The 22532-nt window shown below is 36.9% G+C and overlaps 2 protein-coding genes across 3 annotated transcripts; both read left to right on the top strand.

Annotated features, from left to right (window-relative positions):
- The first annotated feature begins 1949 nt into the window (after positions 1-1949).
- LOC107711972 (forkhead box protein P3-like) lies at positions 1950-15124 on the top strand. The gene is made up of 13 exons (XM_016517080.1): positions 1950-2410; positions 10285-10445; positions 10663-10737; positions 10859-10940; positions 11018-11174; positions 11274-11381; positions 11456-11543; positions 11760-11828; positions 12795-12948; positions 14102-14178; positions 14259-14360; positions 14632-14753; positions 15005-15124. Exons 2-13 carry the CDS (start codon positions 10287-10289, stop codon positions 15078-15080), a joined length of 1269 nt encoding a protein of 422 aa, XP_016372566.1. The 5' UTR covers positions 1950-2410; positions 10285-10286; the 3' UTR covers positions 15081-15124.
- Positions 15125-15675: 551 nt separating this feature from the next.
- On the top strand, positions 15676-19458 carry LOC107711967 (putative testis-specific Y-encoded-like protein 3). Of its 2 annotated transcripts, none has more exons than XM_016517073.1 (7): positions 15676-16963; positions 17423-17500; positions 17589-17700; positions 17843-17997; positions 18118-18194; positions 18285-18406; positions 18535-19458. In XM_016517073.1, exons 1-7 carry the CDS (start codon positions 16166-16168, stop codon positions 18699-18701), a joined length of 1509 nt encoding a protein of 502 aa, XP_016372559.1. In that variant the 5' UTR covers positions 15676-16165; the 3' UTR covers positions 18702-19458. The 2 variants fall into 2 exon arrangements, with proteins under 2 accessions (XP_016372559.1, XP_016372558.1); XM_016517072.1 differs by having other exon boundaries at positions 15678-16963; positions 18282-18406.
- Positions 19459-22532: the final 3074 nt, after the last annotated feature.

The raw sequence follows: 22532 nt of genomic DNA on the forward strand, positions 1-22532 counted from the left end.
TTAAAGCAGTATTACACTTATTGTTTTTATGCTTAAACCCTTTTTGACCCATGTACATCACGAAAGGTTCTGATGAGCATTATGGACATATGCTCTGGTCATGTGACTCTTTGTACAACCTTTTCCATTTCATTAAGTCGCTACATATTCAGAGTATTTTGTGTGCGAAGCAGTTCGATTGACATCCTGTTCTATGACCTTCTTTTCATAGCATGTTTGAGCACTGTAATAGAAACAACACTTGACATTTGAGGAAAGGTTGCAAGCAAGACTTGCGAGTCTAAACTGTAGGTCGAAACCAGTCTTCTGATTTTTATCTCCTGATAATACAGGAGTTCCATTACAATGTTTGTACATAAAAAAAACATTTTCATCTCTACGCCACTCATTCGTTGTTGTTGTTGTTTTTTTTCTCAAACTTTCATTGTCGTTGGTGATAAAGTGGAAATAATGGGTAAAAGAATGTCTCCAGGTGTACAGACGGAATCGGCGTAGGTTTGTGTCTGCTTTTGTTGGTCTGTTGTGTCTCTTACTGTGCAACCCCTATAGAAAAGGTCAGAGTTAAGGTCTCGGTCGATACACCAGAGCTGAAAGTGATACCTGCCTTGTCCTATTTTCATCCTCCTCACACACCCTTGAATGGCTGCCATTCTCAAAAGGGAGTGAGGGGGTGGGGAGACCGTGCAACCCCAAAACTCACACAATACAGATGCTGTATAACAGGCCCTGTAGAATTCAATACAGCTTTGTTATTCCACGGTTCTTCTTCTTTAGCAGCAGGAAATTTAAACATGTGACAATTGGTATTTTATGAATTCCTACACTGCAAAGGCTGCATCTAAATATAACATGAAAAAGGTGCATTGCACAGAAGCTGCATAAAATCAGCTTTCAATTTCAGTCACAAATGTTACTAATTTTTGTTTTAAATATAAAACAATTAATGTAGAAGCATTAAATTATCATCGGAAATCTAGAAATATAAATTCATCTGGCTTTAATATTTTATATAGTAATATAATAATTATATATAAATTAAATGTAATTCTGGGTGGCACATTTGATTAAAACTTTCTTTTTTTCTTCTTTTTTTTTTTGTTATGGCCTCTACATAGTCTCTATATTATTTTATAATTACAAATGATACAGCTGAACTGTCAAATCTATGCAAAAATGAAATTGCACAAAACTGGAACTGGCTACTGGAAATAAACTTACAATGAAAAATACTCATTAAGGGGCATAAGACACATTTTAATCTTAATATAGGAACTCAATATTTGTTGTACAAAGGAACTCCGCAATGTAATAAATCGTATGTTTGACAGCAACATACTGTTCAGGGCTGTACAGTGCGACATATATGTCGCACGTGCTACGAAAAAACGGGTCTGTGCGATGAATAAATTTACCACTGTAGCACGCGTGCGATACAGTTTTGCATGTTCATAACACAGCTGCTTAATAGTGTGAAGTGATTTCGTTGTGCTTGTTTGTGTGTGTGAGATTGATTATACTTGGTAGTTAGTGGTGTGAGATATGACGAAGCGGAATTCTAGCGCAGTGTTCACAGAACGCTGTTTGTCGGCCTCTCCGCTTCCAATCATATATGGTATTCCAGACCAGCTTTTAGTCTGTACGTTGCTTGGCGACATCCAAAGCTAAAATCTTGAATTATATTTCCGTTCGCGGGCAAAAGCCTAACTGAATTAACTCGACATTTTTGTTTGAACGGTAAATTACCCGAAAGTTTACAGAGAATAAAAGCAAACAAGAAATATCACACACGGCAGATTTAATCCTGTTTATATTTTTTTTTAAACTAACGTTTTAGTACGACATTGCTTAATTAACCCGTGCTAAACGGCTAAATCAGACTGCTGGCTAAACAGATTTAAGAACAGAGTTTGACTCGTGTTATAAGTTCACTGACGCCCACTTACCGGTATCTGGGAGGTTTTAGGATTCCTCTCAGCTCTGTTGTGTCCGCTGTGGTGGTCTGGACTGTGTCGTCCTCATATGTCTGTAAGAGATTTACCGAGTAATTCCTGCCAGAGTTGTTTGCCCAAAACTCTCCATCTGGCGTCTCATAGCGCACAACAAAATCAATCCGCGCTCCGTTGAACAGGTACGGTGAAGCTTAGGCCAGTTTCACGGAGAAGTTGTCCGTTTCGCCTTCGTTGGAGCCCTGGACGTACTCGGCTGGGTAATCAAAGTGATTGATCCAACCATCCATCGTGGACCGGGCATAGACTGATTTGTGAAAAGAAATGTTGAGCACACGAATAAGCACCTCGAATGACAGAGGCTCGTCTGGCACAGATGTCACGCTCTCCACTTCCAGCTTGTTGACGTGGACAGCGAGCAGGAGCTCCGTTCCGGTGAGCGGCTGGAACTCCGGCCACACGCGGTAAGTGGGCTCACGGTAGGCTTTTCGGTACCGCGCCTCCTCTTCCACCCATCTTGAATCGTCCTCGTCATCTGACTCAAACGGGACAAACATTATGACATCGACCAGCTCGGCTCCCGTACTGTCTGCAAACGACACTCTTCTGTTCGGTAACTCCAGGCGAATTCGCATGTACTCGGCGGTTTCATCCGCAATCGAAGAGCCTCGCTTTCTGGGAACAGGAGAAGACCTCGGTATTAGCCTGACATCTTCCTCCGTTTCTTCCTCATCTTCATCATTACTGTTGTTTTCGAAACGCTCGTCCCTCACCGTCTTGAAAAGCTCCTCTTGTGAGGGGATAGTTAAGAAATTACTATTATTCCCCTGCGCCATTACGTCTGTTTCTGAGTCTCGTAAACATGAAAGGTGCCGTACTGAGATGGTGCGCGTCAGTCAGATCGAGCTGCCTCTCATAGTGCCAACGGAGACCCGCGAGGGTCTGTCACCTCGTTTCGACCGAACTAGGCCTAAACTATTGACATCAACGAGAACTGCAGTTTGGAGCGCATAGTGCACAGACACGAATAAGTGTCTAAATTTAGAAGGAAGCGGCACGGCCATCGTTTTCCAGAGGTCAGGAGGAAGATGGGCTCTGTTGGTATATCCCTCCCCCTGATCTCTTGTTGGCCGCTCCGAAGCGCACACGCCCCCCACTGCTATTTTAAAGTTTAAAGACACGCTTATTTGTTTGGTCGCCGTTTGTTGTGAGAAAAAAAAATCACTTAATACTAATTGCAAAGGAAATAAAAAAGACAATATTTCAACAACAAAAAAGGCAAGCAAATATTGCTACTATAATAGAACTGGTCAATCTATTGGTTATTATAATAAGTAGGCTATAATAATATATAATAATAATAATAATAATATATATGTATGTATGTGTGTGTGTGTGTATTGTTTAATATAATAATAAAAATTATTAGTAGTAGTAGCCTAATAATAAATCATTCATAATAATGAAGATGAGATTATTATAATCTGAACCCTATTGTGAACATTCTATTCTTTTCAGGTCATTTAAAGACATTTTCAGTCAAGAATACAGCAAATGCTTTGTCACTGTCAAGAATATGTAAACTAACAAAATAACAGAAAGGTTCAGTTTTCTTTAATACAATTTCTTTATTTAAAAAAACTGTTCACAGTTCACTCATATTTAAACAACCGGTTATGGCCGTTCAGTATGTTATGCAGCTTTAAATAGTTTCGGAAGATTCAGCCCCTCACACATACTCTCCTCCATGATAGGGTGAAATGGGCCTAAGGCCACCTGGGGTAACAGACCCCTGTAACTTTCTTAAAGGGGTCATATGATGCGATTTCAAGTTTTCCTTTCTCTTTGGAGTGTTACAAGCTGATTGTGCATAGATAAGATCCCTGAAGTTGCAAAGACTAAAGTCTCAAAACCAAAGAGATATTCTTTATCAAAGTTAAGACTCTGCCACGCCCCCCTAAAACGGCTCATTCTAACACGCCCCCACATATCTACCCCACTATGTGGAAATATTTGCATAATCCCGCCGCAAATGTGCACGCAAAGAAAGAATTGAAAAATAATGTGTTTTTTGAACATTAAAGCATGTCAACATATTCTGTTACACCAAATACACAAAATAATGATCTTTAAAAAAGCATCATATGACCCCTTTTAAACAAAGTTTGATTGGAGCTCTAAGGTGCACACCATTTACTAACAGCAGAATCAGTACAGTTTTTTGTTATGATATGTGAAGAATTATGAAATAACAAAAGTGAACCAAGAAAAGCAATTATGAGGCCTAATTCTTTCATTCATAAATAAATAAAACACAAAAATCCCTATACGAACAGCTTGCCTACCTGACACTGATTGCACAGATTATGCAGACAAAATGTGTGTTAAATTAATTTCTGTTAGCATAATCCAGTCAGTGGTGCAAAATGCAGCTGTTTCGAATTAACATTATGTATAGCAGAATGATCATGAAGCTAATGAGATCCAGTAGTGAGAAGCATATTCAATTGTGGACCATTAATATTGATTGGTAAGCTATTTTAACCCCTAGATGGAGCAGTCAGTCTTGCTTAATATAGTGAAATCAATATGTGCAACAGGTGCAGCATCAGTGGTCTGGCTTGCTATAGAGGGAGACCGGGAATGATAGTAACCATTTTTCTTTAACCATGAATACCATGAGAGTTTTGGTTCTTGACCGCTCATATTTTAACACAAGATATCTATATCTGTCTGCTACAAATGTTAGTCACGATTATGATGATTATAAAACAGATTAAAAGAGCTGATTTTGAATACAAAGAGATCCATTGTTGCAACCTACTCTAATATCAAAGTAAGTTGTTAAACTAGTTGGGGTCATTTGTAACAATATGTCAGAAAAGAATAACAGTAAAAATTGAACCAACATTATACAGTTTGCCTCGTTAACAGCTGAAATGTTTTACAAGGTGTTACCTATATCTAATACATTTGAAAATAAATCCATGGTACAGGTCTGCTGCCTGCATAAAATAGTCAAGACAACTCTTACCTCTGAAACATCTCAGTCTTTTTCCTTACTGTCTAGGCATGCTGAAAAATCAAGAAAATATAAAAAGTCATCAATGGGGATTGGTTTTCTTACAACTCTCCACACTCCTGACAGGTATTGTTGTTGAATGAGGATATGAAATAATTATGATTTGAATACATCCCCATATTTCCCAGCAAATACAAGGCCTATGATTGAAATGGAAAAATCATTGTGCAGACTTGGTTCAAAAATTACTTGCAGGAACAAAGTGGAATATGATATTGTACAAAACACTATGATGTTATGAACTATGTATAGAGACAAATAATAAAACAAAACGTTCAACCTGGAAGTGGTTAATTTTTTTTGTCTCTAAATGTCTTATCACATGGTGTTTAATTTTATTTGTACATATTGGGATCATACTTAATAAATATGACCCCAAACATCATTTGGTTTTTAACATTGAAGAATCTTTTTTTTATTTTTTTTATTGATCTGCCTGTTGTTAAGATACATGTTCAAATCTACTCTGTTTTCATATTCAGAAATGTTTTTAAGTTGTTTATAGTCACGTACATGTATCAGAAAAGACTGAAAAAGTATTGCAAGTCTACATACAGTATATATGCTTGGGAGTGTCATTATTGAAGAACAGTTTGTTCAAAAACACTCAAATAACCTTTTTCAACCACAGGATGAGGATGTTTTTTCCTGCGTTAAACTAATCGACACACATGCTATGTACCCTGTACGTATGTTCAGTCTCCCCCCAGAACCTGAATACAACGTCACAAACCCTGTAAACGGAGTTTCCGAACACGTAATAGGTTATTTTCTTTGCAATCTCATTTTCCGGTCTTCCGGAATGGACTTCACCAGATTTTGATTTGAAAGTTATACATTTATTTATTTAAGGCAGAATTATTATTTTTTCCATTTAATCTCAGTCATGAAATCTGACATGAAATATCTAATTGATGAAAATAAGTTTTATCTCTTACGATAAGTAAGATGTTTTGAAATGAAACAGAATGAATGAGGTAAAATAGAAATATCTGTCAAAGAAAATGTGCAGAATCTCAATGCTGTCTCGTGGTAAAACAGAACAAGAAATATTTAAGATGAATTTGGCTCCTCTACACCAGAGAAATAATTTATTTAGGAAACACATAATAGGAAACACAAAATATTGTTTGGCAAATTCAGTCAGCAATACACATACAGTATGAGACCCCTAGTAATAGAAAAGCCAAATATCTATAAAATATTTATGTGTAGAAGAAACCCTTAATCACTCAGGAAAAAATTGTATTTTGCTGCAAAGTACAGTTCCTATAGGAAACAGAAACAACAAAATGCCACATAATTTCTGAAGAAGATGTGGAGACAGTCTAGCAGTTACTACACACTGGTAAATGTACACATGAATACACACACACACGCACACACACCAACACCCAGTGGGGAAACCGTCTGTCTTGCTGAATTTCCACTAAATGTCATGCTAAACATTATAAAAGGGGTGACCCGAACATTTTCCAGAGCATTCGACCTAATAATTGGTCTTTCACTTGCATCAATCTGACACTTGCACAACAGGTGAGTTTTTTTACTTTCCCTCTTTAAACCTGGTTGTATAAATTAGGTATTTGTTTTCAGAAATAAATATGCATTTTTTAAAAGAAAAAGCTTACCCTTTAAATGAACAAAAAATATAATTTTTTTTATTTTATTTATTTTGTATTTTTTGCCAGTGTGACAGCCGTATGTGTAAATAAGACAATTAAGTTTTTATACATTTTTAGATTATGAACAGCACTGCATCATCAAATGTACGTAATTTTTGGTCAATTTTTGATACTCTAAATATTCTTTAGTTTCGACAGACAAGAGTTTTAATCATTGGATGTTTCAAGGCTAGATTGGTTAAAACGATCACATTTCTCAAATCAACCACTGAATTAATTGTGATTCATTTAACACGTAAAATGGCACTGGAATTCCAGATGATGTGGAAATTTACATACTATTTACTCACAGCACTTCTTTACTTTGTAGGTTGTTTTTTTTAACCTCACAAACTAACACAGCTCAGCATAGGAAAATGACAAGCAACCAAACATTGTGCTTTCCTAAAGTGCAGACGCAAACGAGGTCTGTGTGTCTTATAGACAACTCAGTCTTTGATTTTTCTTTCCTGTGCAGAGGCACTTACAAAGGCCTTTGCTGAGGAGAAGGATTAAGCTAAAGCACACATAGAGTTACGGTGTGGGAGGTAAAGCAACCTTCATCTTCTACAGAGATCCTGCAGTTATGATAGCAATTTCATCATGTGTTAGTTAAACTAATATCTATGAAATCAATTTTCCAACCTAAAAAAGGATCACCCAGACACCAGATGTAAAGGGTAAATTATAAAACTCTAAAAATACACTTCTTGTGTATATGAGAGCTGTACATGGGGAGAAAATGAGTAGGTGCAAAAATTTCAAAAATAACTTGGTTGACACAAAATGAGTTTTTGATGTCTTTTAAAAGGTCACCTCTTTATTCAGATATTTTAACCAAGAAATTACGTTTTTGTGACAGTCACACTTAAAAGTAACAGTTCTTCAGTGGTTCTTTGTGGCATGTTAGTTTCAGCAAACAATCCACTTTTTAACAAGAACCAATTTTGGCAGCGGTGGATTCTTGAAGTTAGGTATATAGTTCTTTGAAGCCTGAAATTAGAGATTAGTTCTTAGAGGAAATTGAAAAAGTTCTACTTTGAAATCTTTCTTGGTTTGAACCGTTATTTTTTAAGAATGACAGCATTAGTTATTTAGTTATGAGTTGGCATGATAAGTTTATGTTGGACAGTTTGATCAAAAATGTAAAAGAAAAACTAGATAAAATTCTAGATGCATTGATATTACTATTCTGAATGATACAATAGGCCAGCATAATTATTTTCATGTTATGTTTGATAACCAATAAATGGCAGATACTTATTCTTTTTGTCTAAGTAAATAATAATAACAATAAAAAAAGATAAATCGCTATATATGCATTCACAGGATGCTGGCTAGTCATTTTCACAAGCATGGAAATCTTTTAGGCACTTACCTTGGTACTTACTGTACAATACCAGAGAATACCCAAGAATAACACTTTTTAATGTAATTTTTGTTTGAACTTGCATATCTTCAGCAATTCCCACAGATAATGCAGTAGATGCCATGTTAGTTAATTAATCCTGACCTCCAACAATAAAAAGCCACGATGGTGGAACTGGGTGGAGCAGAGTGTCCAACTTATAAACACTATCATTTAACTCTTCAGTTTACAGTACAGTACAGTACATGTCTCAGATATCCTGGTCTTTGATTCATATCATATTGTGTGTTAACACAAATGAGTGGGTACAATGGAAAAAAGTGAGTCAGAATGAAATGTTCTATGTTTGTGGGAGAGAATTTAGGCCAGAATTGTCTTTCTGTTCCATATCTGTATTTTTAAAAAAAAATTAATTACAGGTTTCAGGTTTAATTCCGCATTAGTGCAAATTGAAAATATTTGATGGGCGTTCGCTGCATTTAGTTGTCTCACAGCTTATATCTAATGATTATCATTGTGACTATGAATTCCACAGAACACGGAAACTAAAACTGATTTTACTGAATGCTGTAGTGTCATCATTGCAAAATGAAACTGGCTGTCAGTCCAGACTATTCTCATATTTTGAGGGATTTTTCTCAGTGATTGGAACTGAGAGAAGACTGTATTCAGACTGAGAGATGAATAATGAGTTTCATTGCCTTAAATTAACCCAGTCTTATAAATATCATCCTCAGGTTGAACTCTAAGAGGAACAAATTAAAATTCTCACTAGGCATTAGGGCAACAACAACAATGAAAATGAATCCTGCAAATTACTGGAAAGTTACACTCTTGCATATTGCAGATCTAAACCTCTGATAAATAGTCTCAATGATTAATGATACAGAGAAGTGTATAAAGTGCAGAAAAAGGTCATTAAATGACTTGCTCACGCTACTTTTAAAAACGTACTGCAAACATGTGCATTTTATAGTTTTCAAGAAAAAAAAATGCTTATAGCATATTTGAAAACCTTAGTTACAATTCAGCAGCTGCAAAATAAGGCTCTTCTCCTTCTCATCATGCTAAGTTGCTTGTTTGAAAACCCCCCCAGGTGAAAAATGTTGACATTTATCATACACTGGATGTGGTTAATGTCAAATGTCAGAGAAATAAGCAACACATGACTTCTTAAAGAAGTTCAGAGAACCGCAATGACAATGGGGCTCTAAAATCCAAAGATGAAGTTTTTTTTTTCCTGTCTCAGAAGTTGTATGTGCAAGATCTTTGCTTTAAGTCCATCTTCGGTTTTAAGAATCAGAATACACTGATGATTCCACATTTTTACACTATTAAACATCAAACAGAAGTTATTGCTTTATATCTAAACCTGTCAAAGTACTATAGAGTGGAGGAAATATGAAAATATAAAAATATACTATGGAGTGTCCTTTCAGATTTAATAGCAATCATGTAATTATTTAATCGCTATAAATATTTGAGCATGTACTTCACCTGTAGCAATTGACTTGATCTGAGTTTCTAAGATGGACTGAGCAATTCTTTTTACAGAGGAAAAATATGATTATTAATAAGATTAATGTCCACACATTTCAGGTTGATGAATTTATAAGATAAAAATGTGTGAGAGTTACACCAATTCAACTCATTCAGTACTATTTTGTATCTACAATGAACAAATTACTTCAACTCTTTTTTAGTAGATTTGTCCATCTTATTGTTTTTTTGTTTATATTGTAACACTCTCATCTCCAATTTCACAAACACACATTTTTTTTCATGTAAATATTTTGTGGTGAAGTCATATTGTAAAATATGTAATGTCAAATGCATTAATAAAGAGTAAAAATAAAGATTATTTGTTTTAGTTGAAAAAATTGTTTGCTTCACAGAATGGGTAAAAAATGAAATTTAGTTTTTTTTTTCTTAATATGAAGGGCTCACTTTTCCTGACCTCTTGGTCCCTGCTCAAGGTGGAGAATGGTTTGTGTTCAGAAAATACCCGTGCAGTGAAACGAGATGGAAAAAAAACTTCAATTACATTTACCAGTTTTATTCAAATATGTATAGTTACACTATATTTGGAAACTAAGCAAAGGGTGAGTGTATTTACACAGGAAATAGTTTGCGCTAGGGCTGATTCATTTCACTCTCAGTACGCAGTAGTATGTTAAGGTTAATGAACTGTAAGCTCTTTTATGACTTCATATTTCTATATAGGAATGTTTCAAAATGGTGCTGGAACAGACAGAGGTGGAGATAACCGGAGTAGTCACCAAAATCAGTACCAAGAGGAAGACAGCTCTACCTTTTACAGTGTACAGATGAAGGCCAGAGGAATCAGTTCATCTCTGATCTCAGCTAAACCCATAGCTAGCAAGGTAACAGACTAGAAACTGCCATTTCTGTATTACTGCACAAAACAATATACATTAAATGAACATTAATAATGTTCATTTGAGTTATTCCTAAAATCACCTAAAAAAAACAAAGACTTTAGCAATTCACAGCTCAAGTAGCACATTATACTGAAAGAAAGAGTGCTGTAACACAAACAAACCTTAAAATGTATTTTCTTTTGCAATTGTGATTTCAAAGGTATCTGTTGACTTGGACAGTGATTTCAGAGGTTCTGGCTCATCTCACATTCAAAATTCCACTCTAAAACAGCAGGTACAGTTTAATTAGAAAAGGTTTCACTTCCATAGCAACACCTTGCTTAAAAAAACAAAGGGTTAAAAAGATTAGAATAAACTTGCATGATCACTTTGAGTTGTCTGTTGTCTATATCCAGAGTGCCAGTGAAAATACAAGCAAATATTTTCGACAGGACAGACCATCAGTACTACGCAAAGGCAACCAGCCATTCCCACAAGGTACTGGTACTGTAGAATTTATCAAAACAAATGAAATATTTTATATCTGAAACGAAACTTTTCATAATGCTCCACAGCATTTGGTGTTCATGACTGGGTTGTGGACACTGTGTGTAAGACAGAACCTGGCAGTGACCTGTCAGACCCTGTGCCACTTTACAACAGCCAGTCTGAAAGCAGACTCAGTGCCTCTATGTCAAGCCCTCAACCTGGCAGCACAGAGCATACTGGGAAGTGAGTATCTGGTTTGAGAAAATAAACACACAAACAAATAAATAATGCCCATATGGTCTCAGTTTTTGTGCTAAATGAAGCATTTATTATCATCTCTAGACATGCATATAGTGTTCCAGGTGGCTTTCTGTGTGTTAAAGGACAATGCAGATGGCCTGGGTGCTCAAAGAGCAGAGAAGTGTTCAAAGAATATGGACATTTCTTAAAGCGAGACAGTTATGGAATTAACAATATAATTTACTAAATAATTTTAACAATACCTGACATATGTATGTATCTAGACACCTTTCTACTGACCATGCTCCTGGGGACAGAAGTATAGCCCAGCTGAGGATGCAGAAAGACAAAGTACAATACATGGAGAATCAGGTATGTAACCCCAGTGCTCAAAAACAATGCTTTGCTCTACAGTTATATATTAGGCCAGCTTATGTGGGAAATATAGAACCAATTTATCATGTATCACAGGAGCTAATGATACATAAATGCAGAGTGGCAGTCAGGAGGTTTTAATGAGAACTGGATTATAAATGGATGCCTGTTTATGACCTTGCATTATATTTACTGTGTGAATGTTACTGTTAGTTGACTGCAGAGAGACAGAAACTGCAGGCTATGCAGCTACACCTGTTTGATGTCAAATCTACCTCTGAGGTAAAATCTGTTTGCAGTGCAAAGCACAGTGTGTGTGTGTGTGTGTGCGTTTTTGTGACAAATGAGGACATACATTTGTATAATGATATAATATAGTACATATAAATTATATGATCGATTTATTTGATAAATAATTATTATTAGAAAATATTGAAATATTATATTTAAATGTAATAAATAATGCAATTAAAATTCATTAATATTTAGTTAAATACAAAATTCAGGCCAGATGACTAAAGCGGTCTAAAATATGCTTAAGAATGTAATTAGCAGCCAGGTGCTGGCAATCACAGAGCTCATAAATGTGATTGTGGCCGTCCATAAGTCTGGGGAGAGTTACAGGGCAATTGCTATTTTAAGATGTGTAGTAAGGGCTATCATGTATAAGTGTAAAACTTTCAATACAATTGCAAATCTTCCGAGCAAGGTCACTTATTAAGGTAAGAATATGTAATGTTCAGGAAAAAAAGCTACATCAGTTGATCTGCACAATTAAACAAACAAATATAATGCTATTGAAAAGGAGTTAGGAAAAAATGGTAGGTTTTGAAAGTATGCACCAAATGTTGTCTCCACAAACATCTCCAACAACCAACCATCAACCATACTGATGAAGGGACTATAATCTTGATTTGTAATTGGTTTATGGCTTTGTCTTCACACCAGTTTATTCTCGAGACAAATGCAAGACCATCTGTCTGCCAGCTAAAGCTGACCTGAAATTAGGTCACGTCAGACAACGATGATCTTCAGTCAGTGTACAACAGTGAAAAAGGGAGCATTAGAAAAGCCAAGACAAAACCCTGTGTGAATTAATCGAATTGTTCCATAATGACAGTGGGATCTGTTTATGTTCTGTTTGTCACTTGAGGTTAAATTTTACCTACTTCAAGGGCTTGATGAAGGCCAGATGATGTTTTATTCCCAAAGTTATACATTGATGTAATTTTCTCCTTCTGACCTTAGGATGGTAATGGGGTGGAGAACCCGGGACATCTGTCAGGACTCCTGCAGCCTGCAGCATTTCAGAACGCAAATGGTGTTTATGACAGTGAGAGAGCAGCAGCTGAAGCGTTAACACAAGGATTCTGGCAGATCTCTACCTCACAAGTTATACCAGGTAATCTAGCACAAAAACATTTGTTACTATTAAACTTATACTATACAAAAACACTGATTCTAAAACTGAACATATGTATGTTAAAGGGGTCATATGATGCGATTTCAATTTTTCCTTTCTCTTTGGAGTGTTACAAGCTCTTGGTGCATAAAGAAGATCTGTAAAGCTGCAAAGACTAAAGTCTCAAATCCAAAGAGATATTCTTTATAAAAGTTAAGAGTCAACCACGCCTACCTAAAACGGCTGGTTCTAACACGCCCCCACATGTCTACGTCACGATGTGGGAAGATTTGCATAACGCCGCCCAAATGTTCACGCAAAGAAAGAAGGCATAACTTTTATTCTCGCTGTAGTATTGTTGTTGCTGCCGCCATGTCGTGAAGGCGCTGTGTGTTTCGTTGTGAAAGCGAAACTACTTTGTTTGGCCTTCAAAAAGAGGACGATATCTGCTTCGTCATGCCTGGAGCTGATCCGTGCTGGTTGCTGAGGAAATACATCAACTTCGCGCTGTCGATCGCCGGACCCAGCCCAGGGTCGTCACATGTGGTTGCCGCAAGCCCGCCAGAAGCTCCTACGCCGAATCCGCCAGCCGCGCCGTTCTTAAGCCCACAGGCCGTCGCTCACTCAAGCCGGCCTCTGCTCACTCTAGCCCGCCCTGTGTGACGCTGTGTTTCGTTGTGAAAGCAAAACACGACTAGAAATCAGTGGTTAAGTTGTATTTACAACACTGTTTAATGTTTTTGTCTTGTCGCTCCGGCCGGACAGGGCATCACAGTATGTTAAGGGGCGTAAAATTTCCGTCACACGCTTGAGGTATTCTGCCAATCATTACGCACAGGATAGCTGGTCAATCAAAGCACACCTCGCTTTTCAGTACGATGAGCTTTCTAAAAATCGATGCGTTTCAGAAAGGCGGGGCATAGAGGAGAAACCATACTGTACATATGTACAGTATGTGGAAAATAATGTGTTTTTTGAACCTTAAACCGCATAAACACATTTCATTACACCAAATACACAAAATAATGTTCTTTTTAGCAGCATCATATGACCCCTTTAAATGTAAGATTACCAGTCATTCATATTTCATCTCCACATACAACACAACGGTATATGATGTAATTATTTTCTTCATTTTTTTTTCTGGCGATAGGGATTATCCCCAGTTTTGAGTATTATAAGTTCACAAACATTAGGCCACCTTTCACCTATGCCTCCATGATACGATGGGTAAGTACTGCTGAATTAAACATCCTGTATATTACCTTTTAATTTCCTGTCAGTCACACAAAAGCGGTCTTTTATGTTAGGCGATCCTGGAGTCCCCTGAGAAGCAGCTTACTCTGAATGAAATCTATCATTGGTTTACCCGCATGTTTTTCTACTTTCGTCACAACACTGCCACATGGAAGGTATAAGATGCCGTATTTGTACTGTAAACCTATTATATTTGTCATTCCATGACTCACTGCACACAAGCCAATCCTGAAAGCCACAGCCTCCGGTTTATATACCAGAAAACTTTCACAACTTGTATGTTAATGATAGAAAGTGATGACCTGGCTGTGAAATTACAGTGGTTTTATGTTAGGGAAGACTACGTGAATCTTATTCCTAATAGGTACAACCTATTAGATGTAACATGATTTAACAAGTAACTAACGTATCTTTGCCTGTGCGTAGAATGCTGTTCGGCATAACCTCAGTCTTCATAAGTGCTTTGTGCGCGTTGAAGGCAGGAAAGGTTCTGTTTGGACTGTGGATGAAGAGGAATTTCTAAGAAGAAAAGGACAAAAGTTTCACAGGTAAACAGTCTTTGCTTCTTCATAGGGGTGACAGTAACACTGTACTTTACTACTGCATGTCACACTGCTGGTTGATAGTTGGTTATATGTACAAGTATGTACAAATACAAGAAGTTAAAGTTGATTTTAAGATGGTTGAGTAGTGAAGATAAAAAAAAAACTACTTGGGATGGATCTAATAAAGTGTATTGTTGGAAGTGGGAGAATCATAAGACATTGATTTATTGCAGTTGCACCACTGTTTCCTCCAGGGACCAGGATATGGGCTGGATGACACCTTTTCACCTGTTTCCTGTGACTCCACAAAGTGAAACTTATCAGAAGTAAGGCTCAAATGGACTCTCATTAAGAGATTGCAACAACATTTCAACCACTAACATTAAAAACTTTTTTGTAAGAATGATAAATATGATTGTTTAAAAGGGTTGTTTTTACATGTATAGCTAGCAGTCTGGTTTAGACCTAATTATGGTTTTCATTAAAAATAATAATAAAATAAAAAAAAAAGCATAAGGAATCAATATGAAGTTTACATAATCCAAAGATAAAGTTAAGAACTGGGTGTTCAGCAAACTTTTCATTATCCTTCTTACATTTAAATGTACCGATTAAAACGTACAAGTACATCAATATTTATAATGCCTACAAATGTACATCAATAATAATGATGATATTAATGGCATCCTATGTAAATACATTTAATATGGTGCTTAATTTAATATTGATAAATATGCTGTTAAACAATAACTGTACATTAATGTCTTAAAATATCATATATCCAAATAAATGTCCAAATTGCAATGCAATCCAGCACTGTAAGACTGTTCTTCTGGTACAATATACACTACGCAACGTCAAGTTCTGCTTCTTATAATCTAAAATATAATACAAAACAGTCCCAGTCAGAAATATTTCACGGTGCGTAAATGCAGCGCAATGGTGATGTACTCCGTGAAATGGCTCGTCATCAACTGCAGTACAACGTCTACGATTGGCCGAGAGATTTTTGCGCGGTGCATTTCAGCCAATCAGAGCTTTGTTTTCGCGCTCGTATGTAAAGCCTCTGATAAATGGCGAACGGAAGGGCAAACTGTAAACAAATACAAAAGAACGGGAAATTTTTAGGCGAATTGTGACTTTTAAGGGAAAAGTAACTCAATATTACGAATACTGTGTCTAAATACAAACGGAAATATTCGATATGCGACCGTGAGCGAGAATTTAAACTAGCCTCACTGAGCGTTAGGAAGCTAACGTTACCTAGGCCTGCTGACATTTGCGCAGACTTGAAATTTGGCAGTGCTGTAATGCGAACGCGGGATCTGGAAAGAGACCCGCACAGTTAACACCATTATAATTTAAAACCCGTTTTAAGATAATCATATACGTCAAAGTTACAACCAGTCGGTATCATGAGTACAAACTCGGACAACAGTCAGCCGTCCGAAACTAACCAGACGAAAAGAAGTGCAAGTCCAAGTGGAGAATCTGAGTCCACGCTGCCCAAGCAGGCGAAAGTAAGTGATGAGGAACCAAGGAATGACTCTCATGAAGATGCAGGACCTGAGAAAGTTGGCAATGATGAGCCAAAACATGGATCTGCCGCGCAGGAGAGCACAGGACAGGCTGGTGGAGATGAGAGCGGGCGCCAGCCGTCAGATTCCGCTGCTATCGCCGCAGCAGAAGCGCTTGCCAGTCTGACCCGTGGAGACGTGGACGAAGACTGTAAAGAAATGGCCTGTTCGTCCAAAAAAGCGAGTCGAGAGAAATCTAGGGATAAGTCTAATCGTCCCGGTTGCTCTCAGAGCGAGAGAAGGACGGAGGCAGCCGCTGCTGACAGCTCCTCATCCCTGCTGCTCTGCGAGGACAGAGAAGATCCAGAGCAGGCATCGTTTGTGGATGATGATGAGGAGGAGGAGGAGGATGACGACTCCCTTCCTGGCTCTTCCTCCACGGCTAGCTCGTCTGTCGCCTCTGATAATGAGGATAACGAGGACGGTGAGTGTGCCATAGTGTCGGTGAAGATGGCCCCGGAGGTGCGGCAGTCCGTGGCGCTGCTAGCACAGGTGCAGATGCGGCTGGATGCGCTGGAGAAAAAAGGCGCACGTCTGCATCAACGCCTGGAGTTGAGACTGAGCCGCCAGCGACGCCCTCACCTGGACCAGCGCAGCGCCATCACTCAAGCCATCCCAGGCTTCTGGGTCACTGCTGTATCCTTTAAAACTGTGTGCATGACGTTCAGGTGGACAACTTAAGTATCAAGGCCTTTGAAGTTGAGTTTTTATATATATATATAAAACACACACCAATTTAAATTTAATTGGTCAAAAGGTGTGGGCATCCAATTAGATTTTTAGGTGGATGTTATGAGATGCATTCTTTACAATGCCTGAAGATATTAACTGTCACCTTGAGGGTGTCACAACCGGGGGAAAAGGGGGACAGAGTGCATAGGGCCCAGAGGCTGAGAGGGGCCCACAACGATGTCCTTTGGAATTTTGAGGGGGCCCTATAGCAATTCTGTGCAATGGGCCCAGAATCCCTAGCAACTTAACTGATCATGCTTGAAACTTCTATGTTCATTTTGTATTTCCATTTGCGTCAAATGTCTTGTGGATTCCAGATCTTTGTCTTCATTTACGTTATGTGCTTAACTTAAAGCCAATCAGCTTCTGAATCACCCACTTCTATCAGCGCAAATCGACGAGACTGATGAAGATGCTCTAAGCTACATGACTAATTTAGAGGTAATAAATTTTTTCAGTTTTTTTCTTTTTCCTGTTTTCAAATCCTGCAAATTATCTATATTTGTTTAATATGCTCATAATTCAACAGATTGAGTCTTTCAAGAACAACAAACTTGGATACCGCATTTGCTTCCATTTCCGGCGAAATCCCTTTTTTCAAAACAAAATGATAGTGAAAGAACTTCATCTTGGTATGGGAGGTGAGCTGACCACTATCACAGTCACCTTCTTTTCAGGAATGTGAAACGGATTACTCTGAGACACATTTATTTTTTCTGAGTTTTTTTATTTTTTGAAAAGGGTAATCATGCTTTATCTGCATGTGCTTTCCTTTTTGCGCAGGCTCTCCGGTGTCGTTCTCAAACCCAGTTTTGTGGCACAGAGGGCAGAATCTGGTCGGTAGTGGAGAACCACGTCGAACATCACAGGGAGTCTACCAGAGCTTCTTCCATTGGTTCAGTGACCACAGCAATCCAGGAAGGGATGACATCGCACAGGTACATCTCTCATGATGTTAGGTGCAGGAGAAAGAGCTGTATGAACAGGCCAAATCAAAATCCTTAAACACCGGAAAGGATGATGTTAAAAAAAATTTACTCTCATTCCTTTGGCTCTAGATCCTGAAGGATGACCTGTACAGAAATCCTTTGAGGTACTACCTGACTCCACTCTGGGAGCCACGAGAGAATGGCAGGTAATCCCTAGCCAGAAACATCCAGATTTTTCAAAGTGTATGTTTTGCTTTTTTTATTTATTTTTTTGACAAATTTCCATTGTCCAGCAACGCTCCCAAACGTCAGGGCAGCAATAATGGAGACGAGTGTGTGATCATCTCCGATTCAGATGAAGATGAGGAGAAGAGCCAAAACTTGGGGCAGGAGGATGAAGATGATGACCAAGTTGGAGGTGAGGTTTTCCTTTTCACAATTATGGCAGTGTTTAATATATAGTGTTTTACAATAAGTCTGTCAAAGCTATTAAAAACACAGTGGATTTTATTACTAAATCCTCATGACTGATCATTTTTCTCTTAGGCTCAGAAGAGAATGACAGAGATGAGGGGGAATCCTCCTACGAGGAGAGAGAGGAAGAGGAAGTGGATGTTGAAGAAGTAGAAGAGTCACGTGACTCCGGTAGCTGTGAGGTCCGAGTGCAAGGACAGGAAGAGGAAGATACTGATATAGATGAAGAGAAGAGTTAGGACATGGGGTTGTCGCCGTTTCTTTTTATGCAGAATAGTATCATTCGATTTTTCTATGATCTATTTCAATGATATTGTTTTCTGCATAAATTAAGAGTCCGTTTCAAATAACAAGTGGTTAATGATGCTTATTGATCAGGGTTTAACTATGTATTCATTGTAGATGGTACTTTCTATACATCAAAGATTATGAATATTCAAATTCAGTGTGTGCACTCCAAAAACATCTGGTTTCCTTAAGGTGTCATCCCGTTTTACACTTCTAACTTTGCGTTAACAGATTTCAGAGGGCTACTGATACCCGTAAGACACCTCTTTTATCTCACAATGGACTGTTTAAAGCTTGGGATTATAGACTGCACTTAGTTTAGTTTAGTTTTGTTCTTTGGCCAGTTTAGAGGGCTTTTTTATGTATGACAGTATACAGTAGCATTGTCCATCACTCACAATCATGACCATTTATAAACCATACTTTACGGGCCTAATCATGTTTTTCAGTCATTGCTGTAATATATTTGGGTAATTGTTTTTTGTGTTACTTTTTCATCCTCATCTACAGAATTCTGACATCATGAAGCAATTGGTTTTCTTGCCTTGTTATTGTTCATTAACTTTACCACCACATTTTGGTTATAAGGAAAAAGGTCAAACATTCTGAAATGCACTTCATTCTGAACCAAAACTGGATAACTCAGGGATGTTTACTCTTTTATCCTCCTTATACTGTAGATGGGTTTCCCATCATCAGCTTCATTTATTCAGTTCTGTGTCATTTAATACATAACATCTTTTGTTTACTGATGAACATTGAAATAATTGTAGTTTATTTCTCTTTGTTTACATAAGCAGATAAAATCCTGACACTTGGTAGCTCTTGCTATGATGATCATGTGATCCTTAAAACTACTTTTGTCATGTCTAAGAATCGAGTTGGATATCTACACACTGTCAACACATGCACATTACCATTTATTCACTGCAATGATTAACAATTGTAATGTTATGTAAATTAGCAAAATAGTGGCAAGGCCATCTTGTGTGTTTTTTTTTTTTGTTTGTTTGTTTGTTTGCTTTTGACAGCATGATGTGTGCACTCAATACTCAGATTTTTGTGTCCAGTTAAATGCTTTGATAATATTGTAAAAATAGCGAATATGTACACATTTATTCATGACATCTTTCATATTCATATTGCTTTTGCTTTTCATTTATTTCTAATAGTGCTTCTTTCGCTCCTTTTCAATAATATATTTTCTTTAACTTTGGTCAGTCAGTTATTAGAGTGAAACCAATCTAAATGTTATCATAGTAATCTGTAATTAGGAAATTGTGTTAAAACATTTTGAGTTCATTGATTTTGAGTTTTGACCTGTAAAAGTTTGGTTTAAAAAGCGAAAAGCTGTATACTGGATTGAACTTGTTTTACCTGCAAGGCCAGTGGTTTGTACATAATCCTTTCCCTTAAAAGGGGTTTATCATTTGTTATTGAATCATTAGGGTAGATTTGACCTACAGTATCAAAGAAAAGCTATATTTTGTGTGCTAAATTTTATAGAGAACTACAATTTTTAAATATGTGTTTTGTTTTTGTTTTTCATGTCGAATAAAGTTTTTGTCTTTTCATTCAGAATGTTTAATGTGGCTTTTGTCTCTGTTTCTCCAGGAAATGAATGAAATGAACAGCTTTATTCTTTCCTGTTGACACACGCATTTAGTGTTCATCTCTTAACACTAATTCATCTGAGCTGGGGACTATGATAAGATATTACATCAAATAAATATGCACCTAATTGTATTTACAAGTTTCACAATTCACCTTTCAAGACTTCTTTGTTTCTCATGTCTACCCACAAGAGGGCAGCATAGCAAAGAAAAGAATTGATAAGAAGTTCTAAGCTGCCTTTCCAATAAAAGTCTTTTTATGGGTTTCTTGTTTTTTTGTTTTGTTTTGTGAAACAACAGCTCTGGTGCATAATATTGGGATTCCAGCTTTTTTCCATAGAGAGTTTGTTTTGACTTTTGTATTTGAAGCGCCTCCAGACAACACAAGCTCTTGGTTATGGGGGTCTGTGGGACAGCGAAGGCGATGAGATAAGCCTCCTGGTGCAGCGTAGAGTGATGTCATTGTCAAATGCTCTTATCTCCATTCACATGTCTCCAGGAAATGAATGAAATGAACAGCTTTATTCTTTCCTGTTGACACACGCATTTAGTGTTCATCTCTTAACACTAATTAATCTGAGCTGGGGACTATGATAAGATATTACATCAAATAAATATGCACCTAATTGTATTTACAAGTTTCACAATTCACATTTCAAGACTTCTTTGTTTCTCATGTCTACCCACAAGAGGGCAGCATAGCAAAGAAAAGAATTGATAAGAAGTTCTAAGCTGCCTTTCCAATAAAAGTCTTTTTATGGGTTTCTTGTTTTTTTGTTTTGTTTTGTGAAACAACAGCTCTGGTGCATAATATTGGGATTCCAGCTTTTTTCCATAGAGAGTTTGTTTTGACTTTTGTATTTGAAGCGCCTCCAGACAACACAAGCTCTTGGTTATGGGGGTCTGTGGGACAGCGAAGGCGATGAGATAAGCCTCCTGGTGCAGCGTAGAGTGATGTCATTGTCAAATGCTCTTATCTCCATTCACATGCCTGTGCTTAGACAGCTGTGTTGTGCTTGATCACGTGAACTGATGCATTCCATGTTTTCATGATCAATTCAACAGTCCTTACAGGTTGGCAGCAGCATTATCTGAGATTTGACCTTCAGAGATCAAACACATCTCTTAGGAAATGCATGGATCAAACTGAACACATATTTCCTTTAAAATATGGAAATACATATTTTACTTTGCCCTCGTCACCTCTGGCTGCATGTTAACCAGTAGCTGGGATCTTGACATAAGAGAGGTCAATGTGTAATGAAGCTTGGATACGCATTGAAACAGCTCAGCTCTGCAAACAGCCAAAGGGCAGGCATTTTTGGGCAGGCCTCAACAGAGGAGTGCCGATGTTGCAATGGTACACTTAAAACCTTTGATTTCATGCTTAATGCAATGCTATAAATATTCCACTAGCAAAAGCCTGCCCTGTTTTTAAATGCAAAGCAGCCAAGCAGGCAGTGGGAGTAGAGCCATACTACTGTTATAGGCAATGTAGATACCACCACATGCTTTATCAAGATTGAAGGAAATACGTGATCTCATGGGATCTCAAGTGGTTTGAATCGGAAGAATATTGTATAATCAGTATTCAAATAAATAGGTTTAAATTACATTTAAAATACATCGATTACATTTTTTTACATGAAAATATTATATAACATTTAAAAACAATATTGTAATTATTTTTTTTTTTTTTGGCACATTTTTGGCTGTGTTCTTATATTTTAATGAATATTGTCCACATTTTCTAATCTTCTTATGTGTTTAATGTTGGTGCAGTAAATCTCAAAACTTTTACATTCAATTCCTGATTTAGTTTTTATTTAATTTTTTATTTATTTATTTTTACATTTTTGTTTAACAACAATTTTTATATTTTATTTAATTATTTTATTGTTACATTTAAAAATGTCAAATACAATTTAAAATATCACTGAATTTTTAAAAAATATGATTTTTAAGTTAAATAAGCACATTTTGTTTCAACTGTATTGTTATATTTTACTTAATATCACCCACATTTATACTCTTCTTGTGTATTTAATGTTAGTGCAGTGAATCTCAAAACCTTTAACATGAAATTCATGATTATGTTTTTATTTAATTATTTTGTTTAATTATTTTTTTTAAATATATATATATATATATATATATATTTATTTTTTA

Source organism: Sinocyclocheilus rhinocerous, unplaced genomic scaffold (genome assembly GCF_001515625.1).
Source record: "Sinocyclocheilus rhinocerous isolate Xijiao unplaced genomic scaffold, SAMN03320098_v1.1 scaffold1168, whole genome shotgun sequence".
NCBI classification, from domain to species: Eukaryota; Metazoa; Chordata; class Actinopteri; order Cypriniformes; family Cyprinidae; genus Sinocyclocheilus; species Sinocyclocheilus rhinocerous.

Excerpts from the sequence above, each read along its gene's own strand:
- LOC107711972 (XM_016517080.1), top strand. The coding sequence starts at position 10,287 with ATGTTTCAAAATGGTGCTGGAACAGACAGAGGTGGAGATAACCGGAGT. Across the intron at positions 14,179-14,258 it reads ATGCCTCCATGATACGATGG|GCGATCCTGGAGTCCCCTGA; the intron begins GTAAGTACTGCT and ends CTTTTATGTTAG. Across the intron at positions 14,754-15,004 it reads AAAGGACAAAAGTTTCACAG|GGACCAGGATATGGGCTGGA; the intron begins GTAAACAGTCTT and ends TGTTTCCTCCAG.
- LOC107711967 (XM_016517072.1), top strand. The coding sequence starts at position 16,166 with ATGAGTACAAACTCGGACAACAGTCAGCCGTCCGAAACTAACCAGACG. Across the intron at positions 17,701-17,842 it reads ACTTCATCTTGGTATGGGAG|GCTCTCCGGTGTCGTTCTCA; the intron begins GTGAGCTGACCA and ends CTTTTTGCGCAG. Across the intron at positions 18,407-18,534 it reads AGATGATGACCAAGTTGGAG|GCTCAGAAGAGAATGACAGA; the intron begins GTGAGGTTTTCC and ends TTTTTCTCTTAG.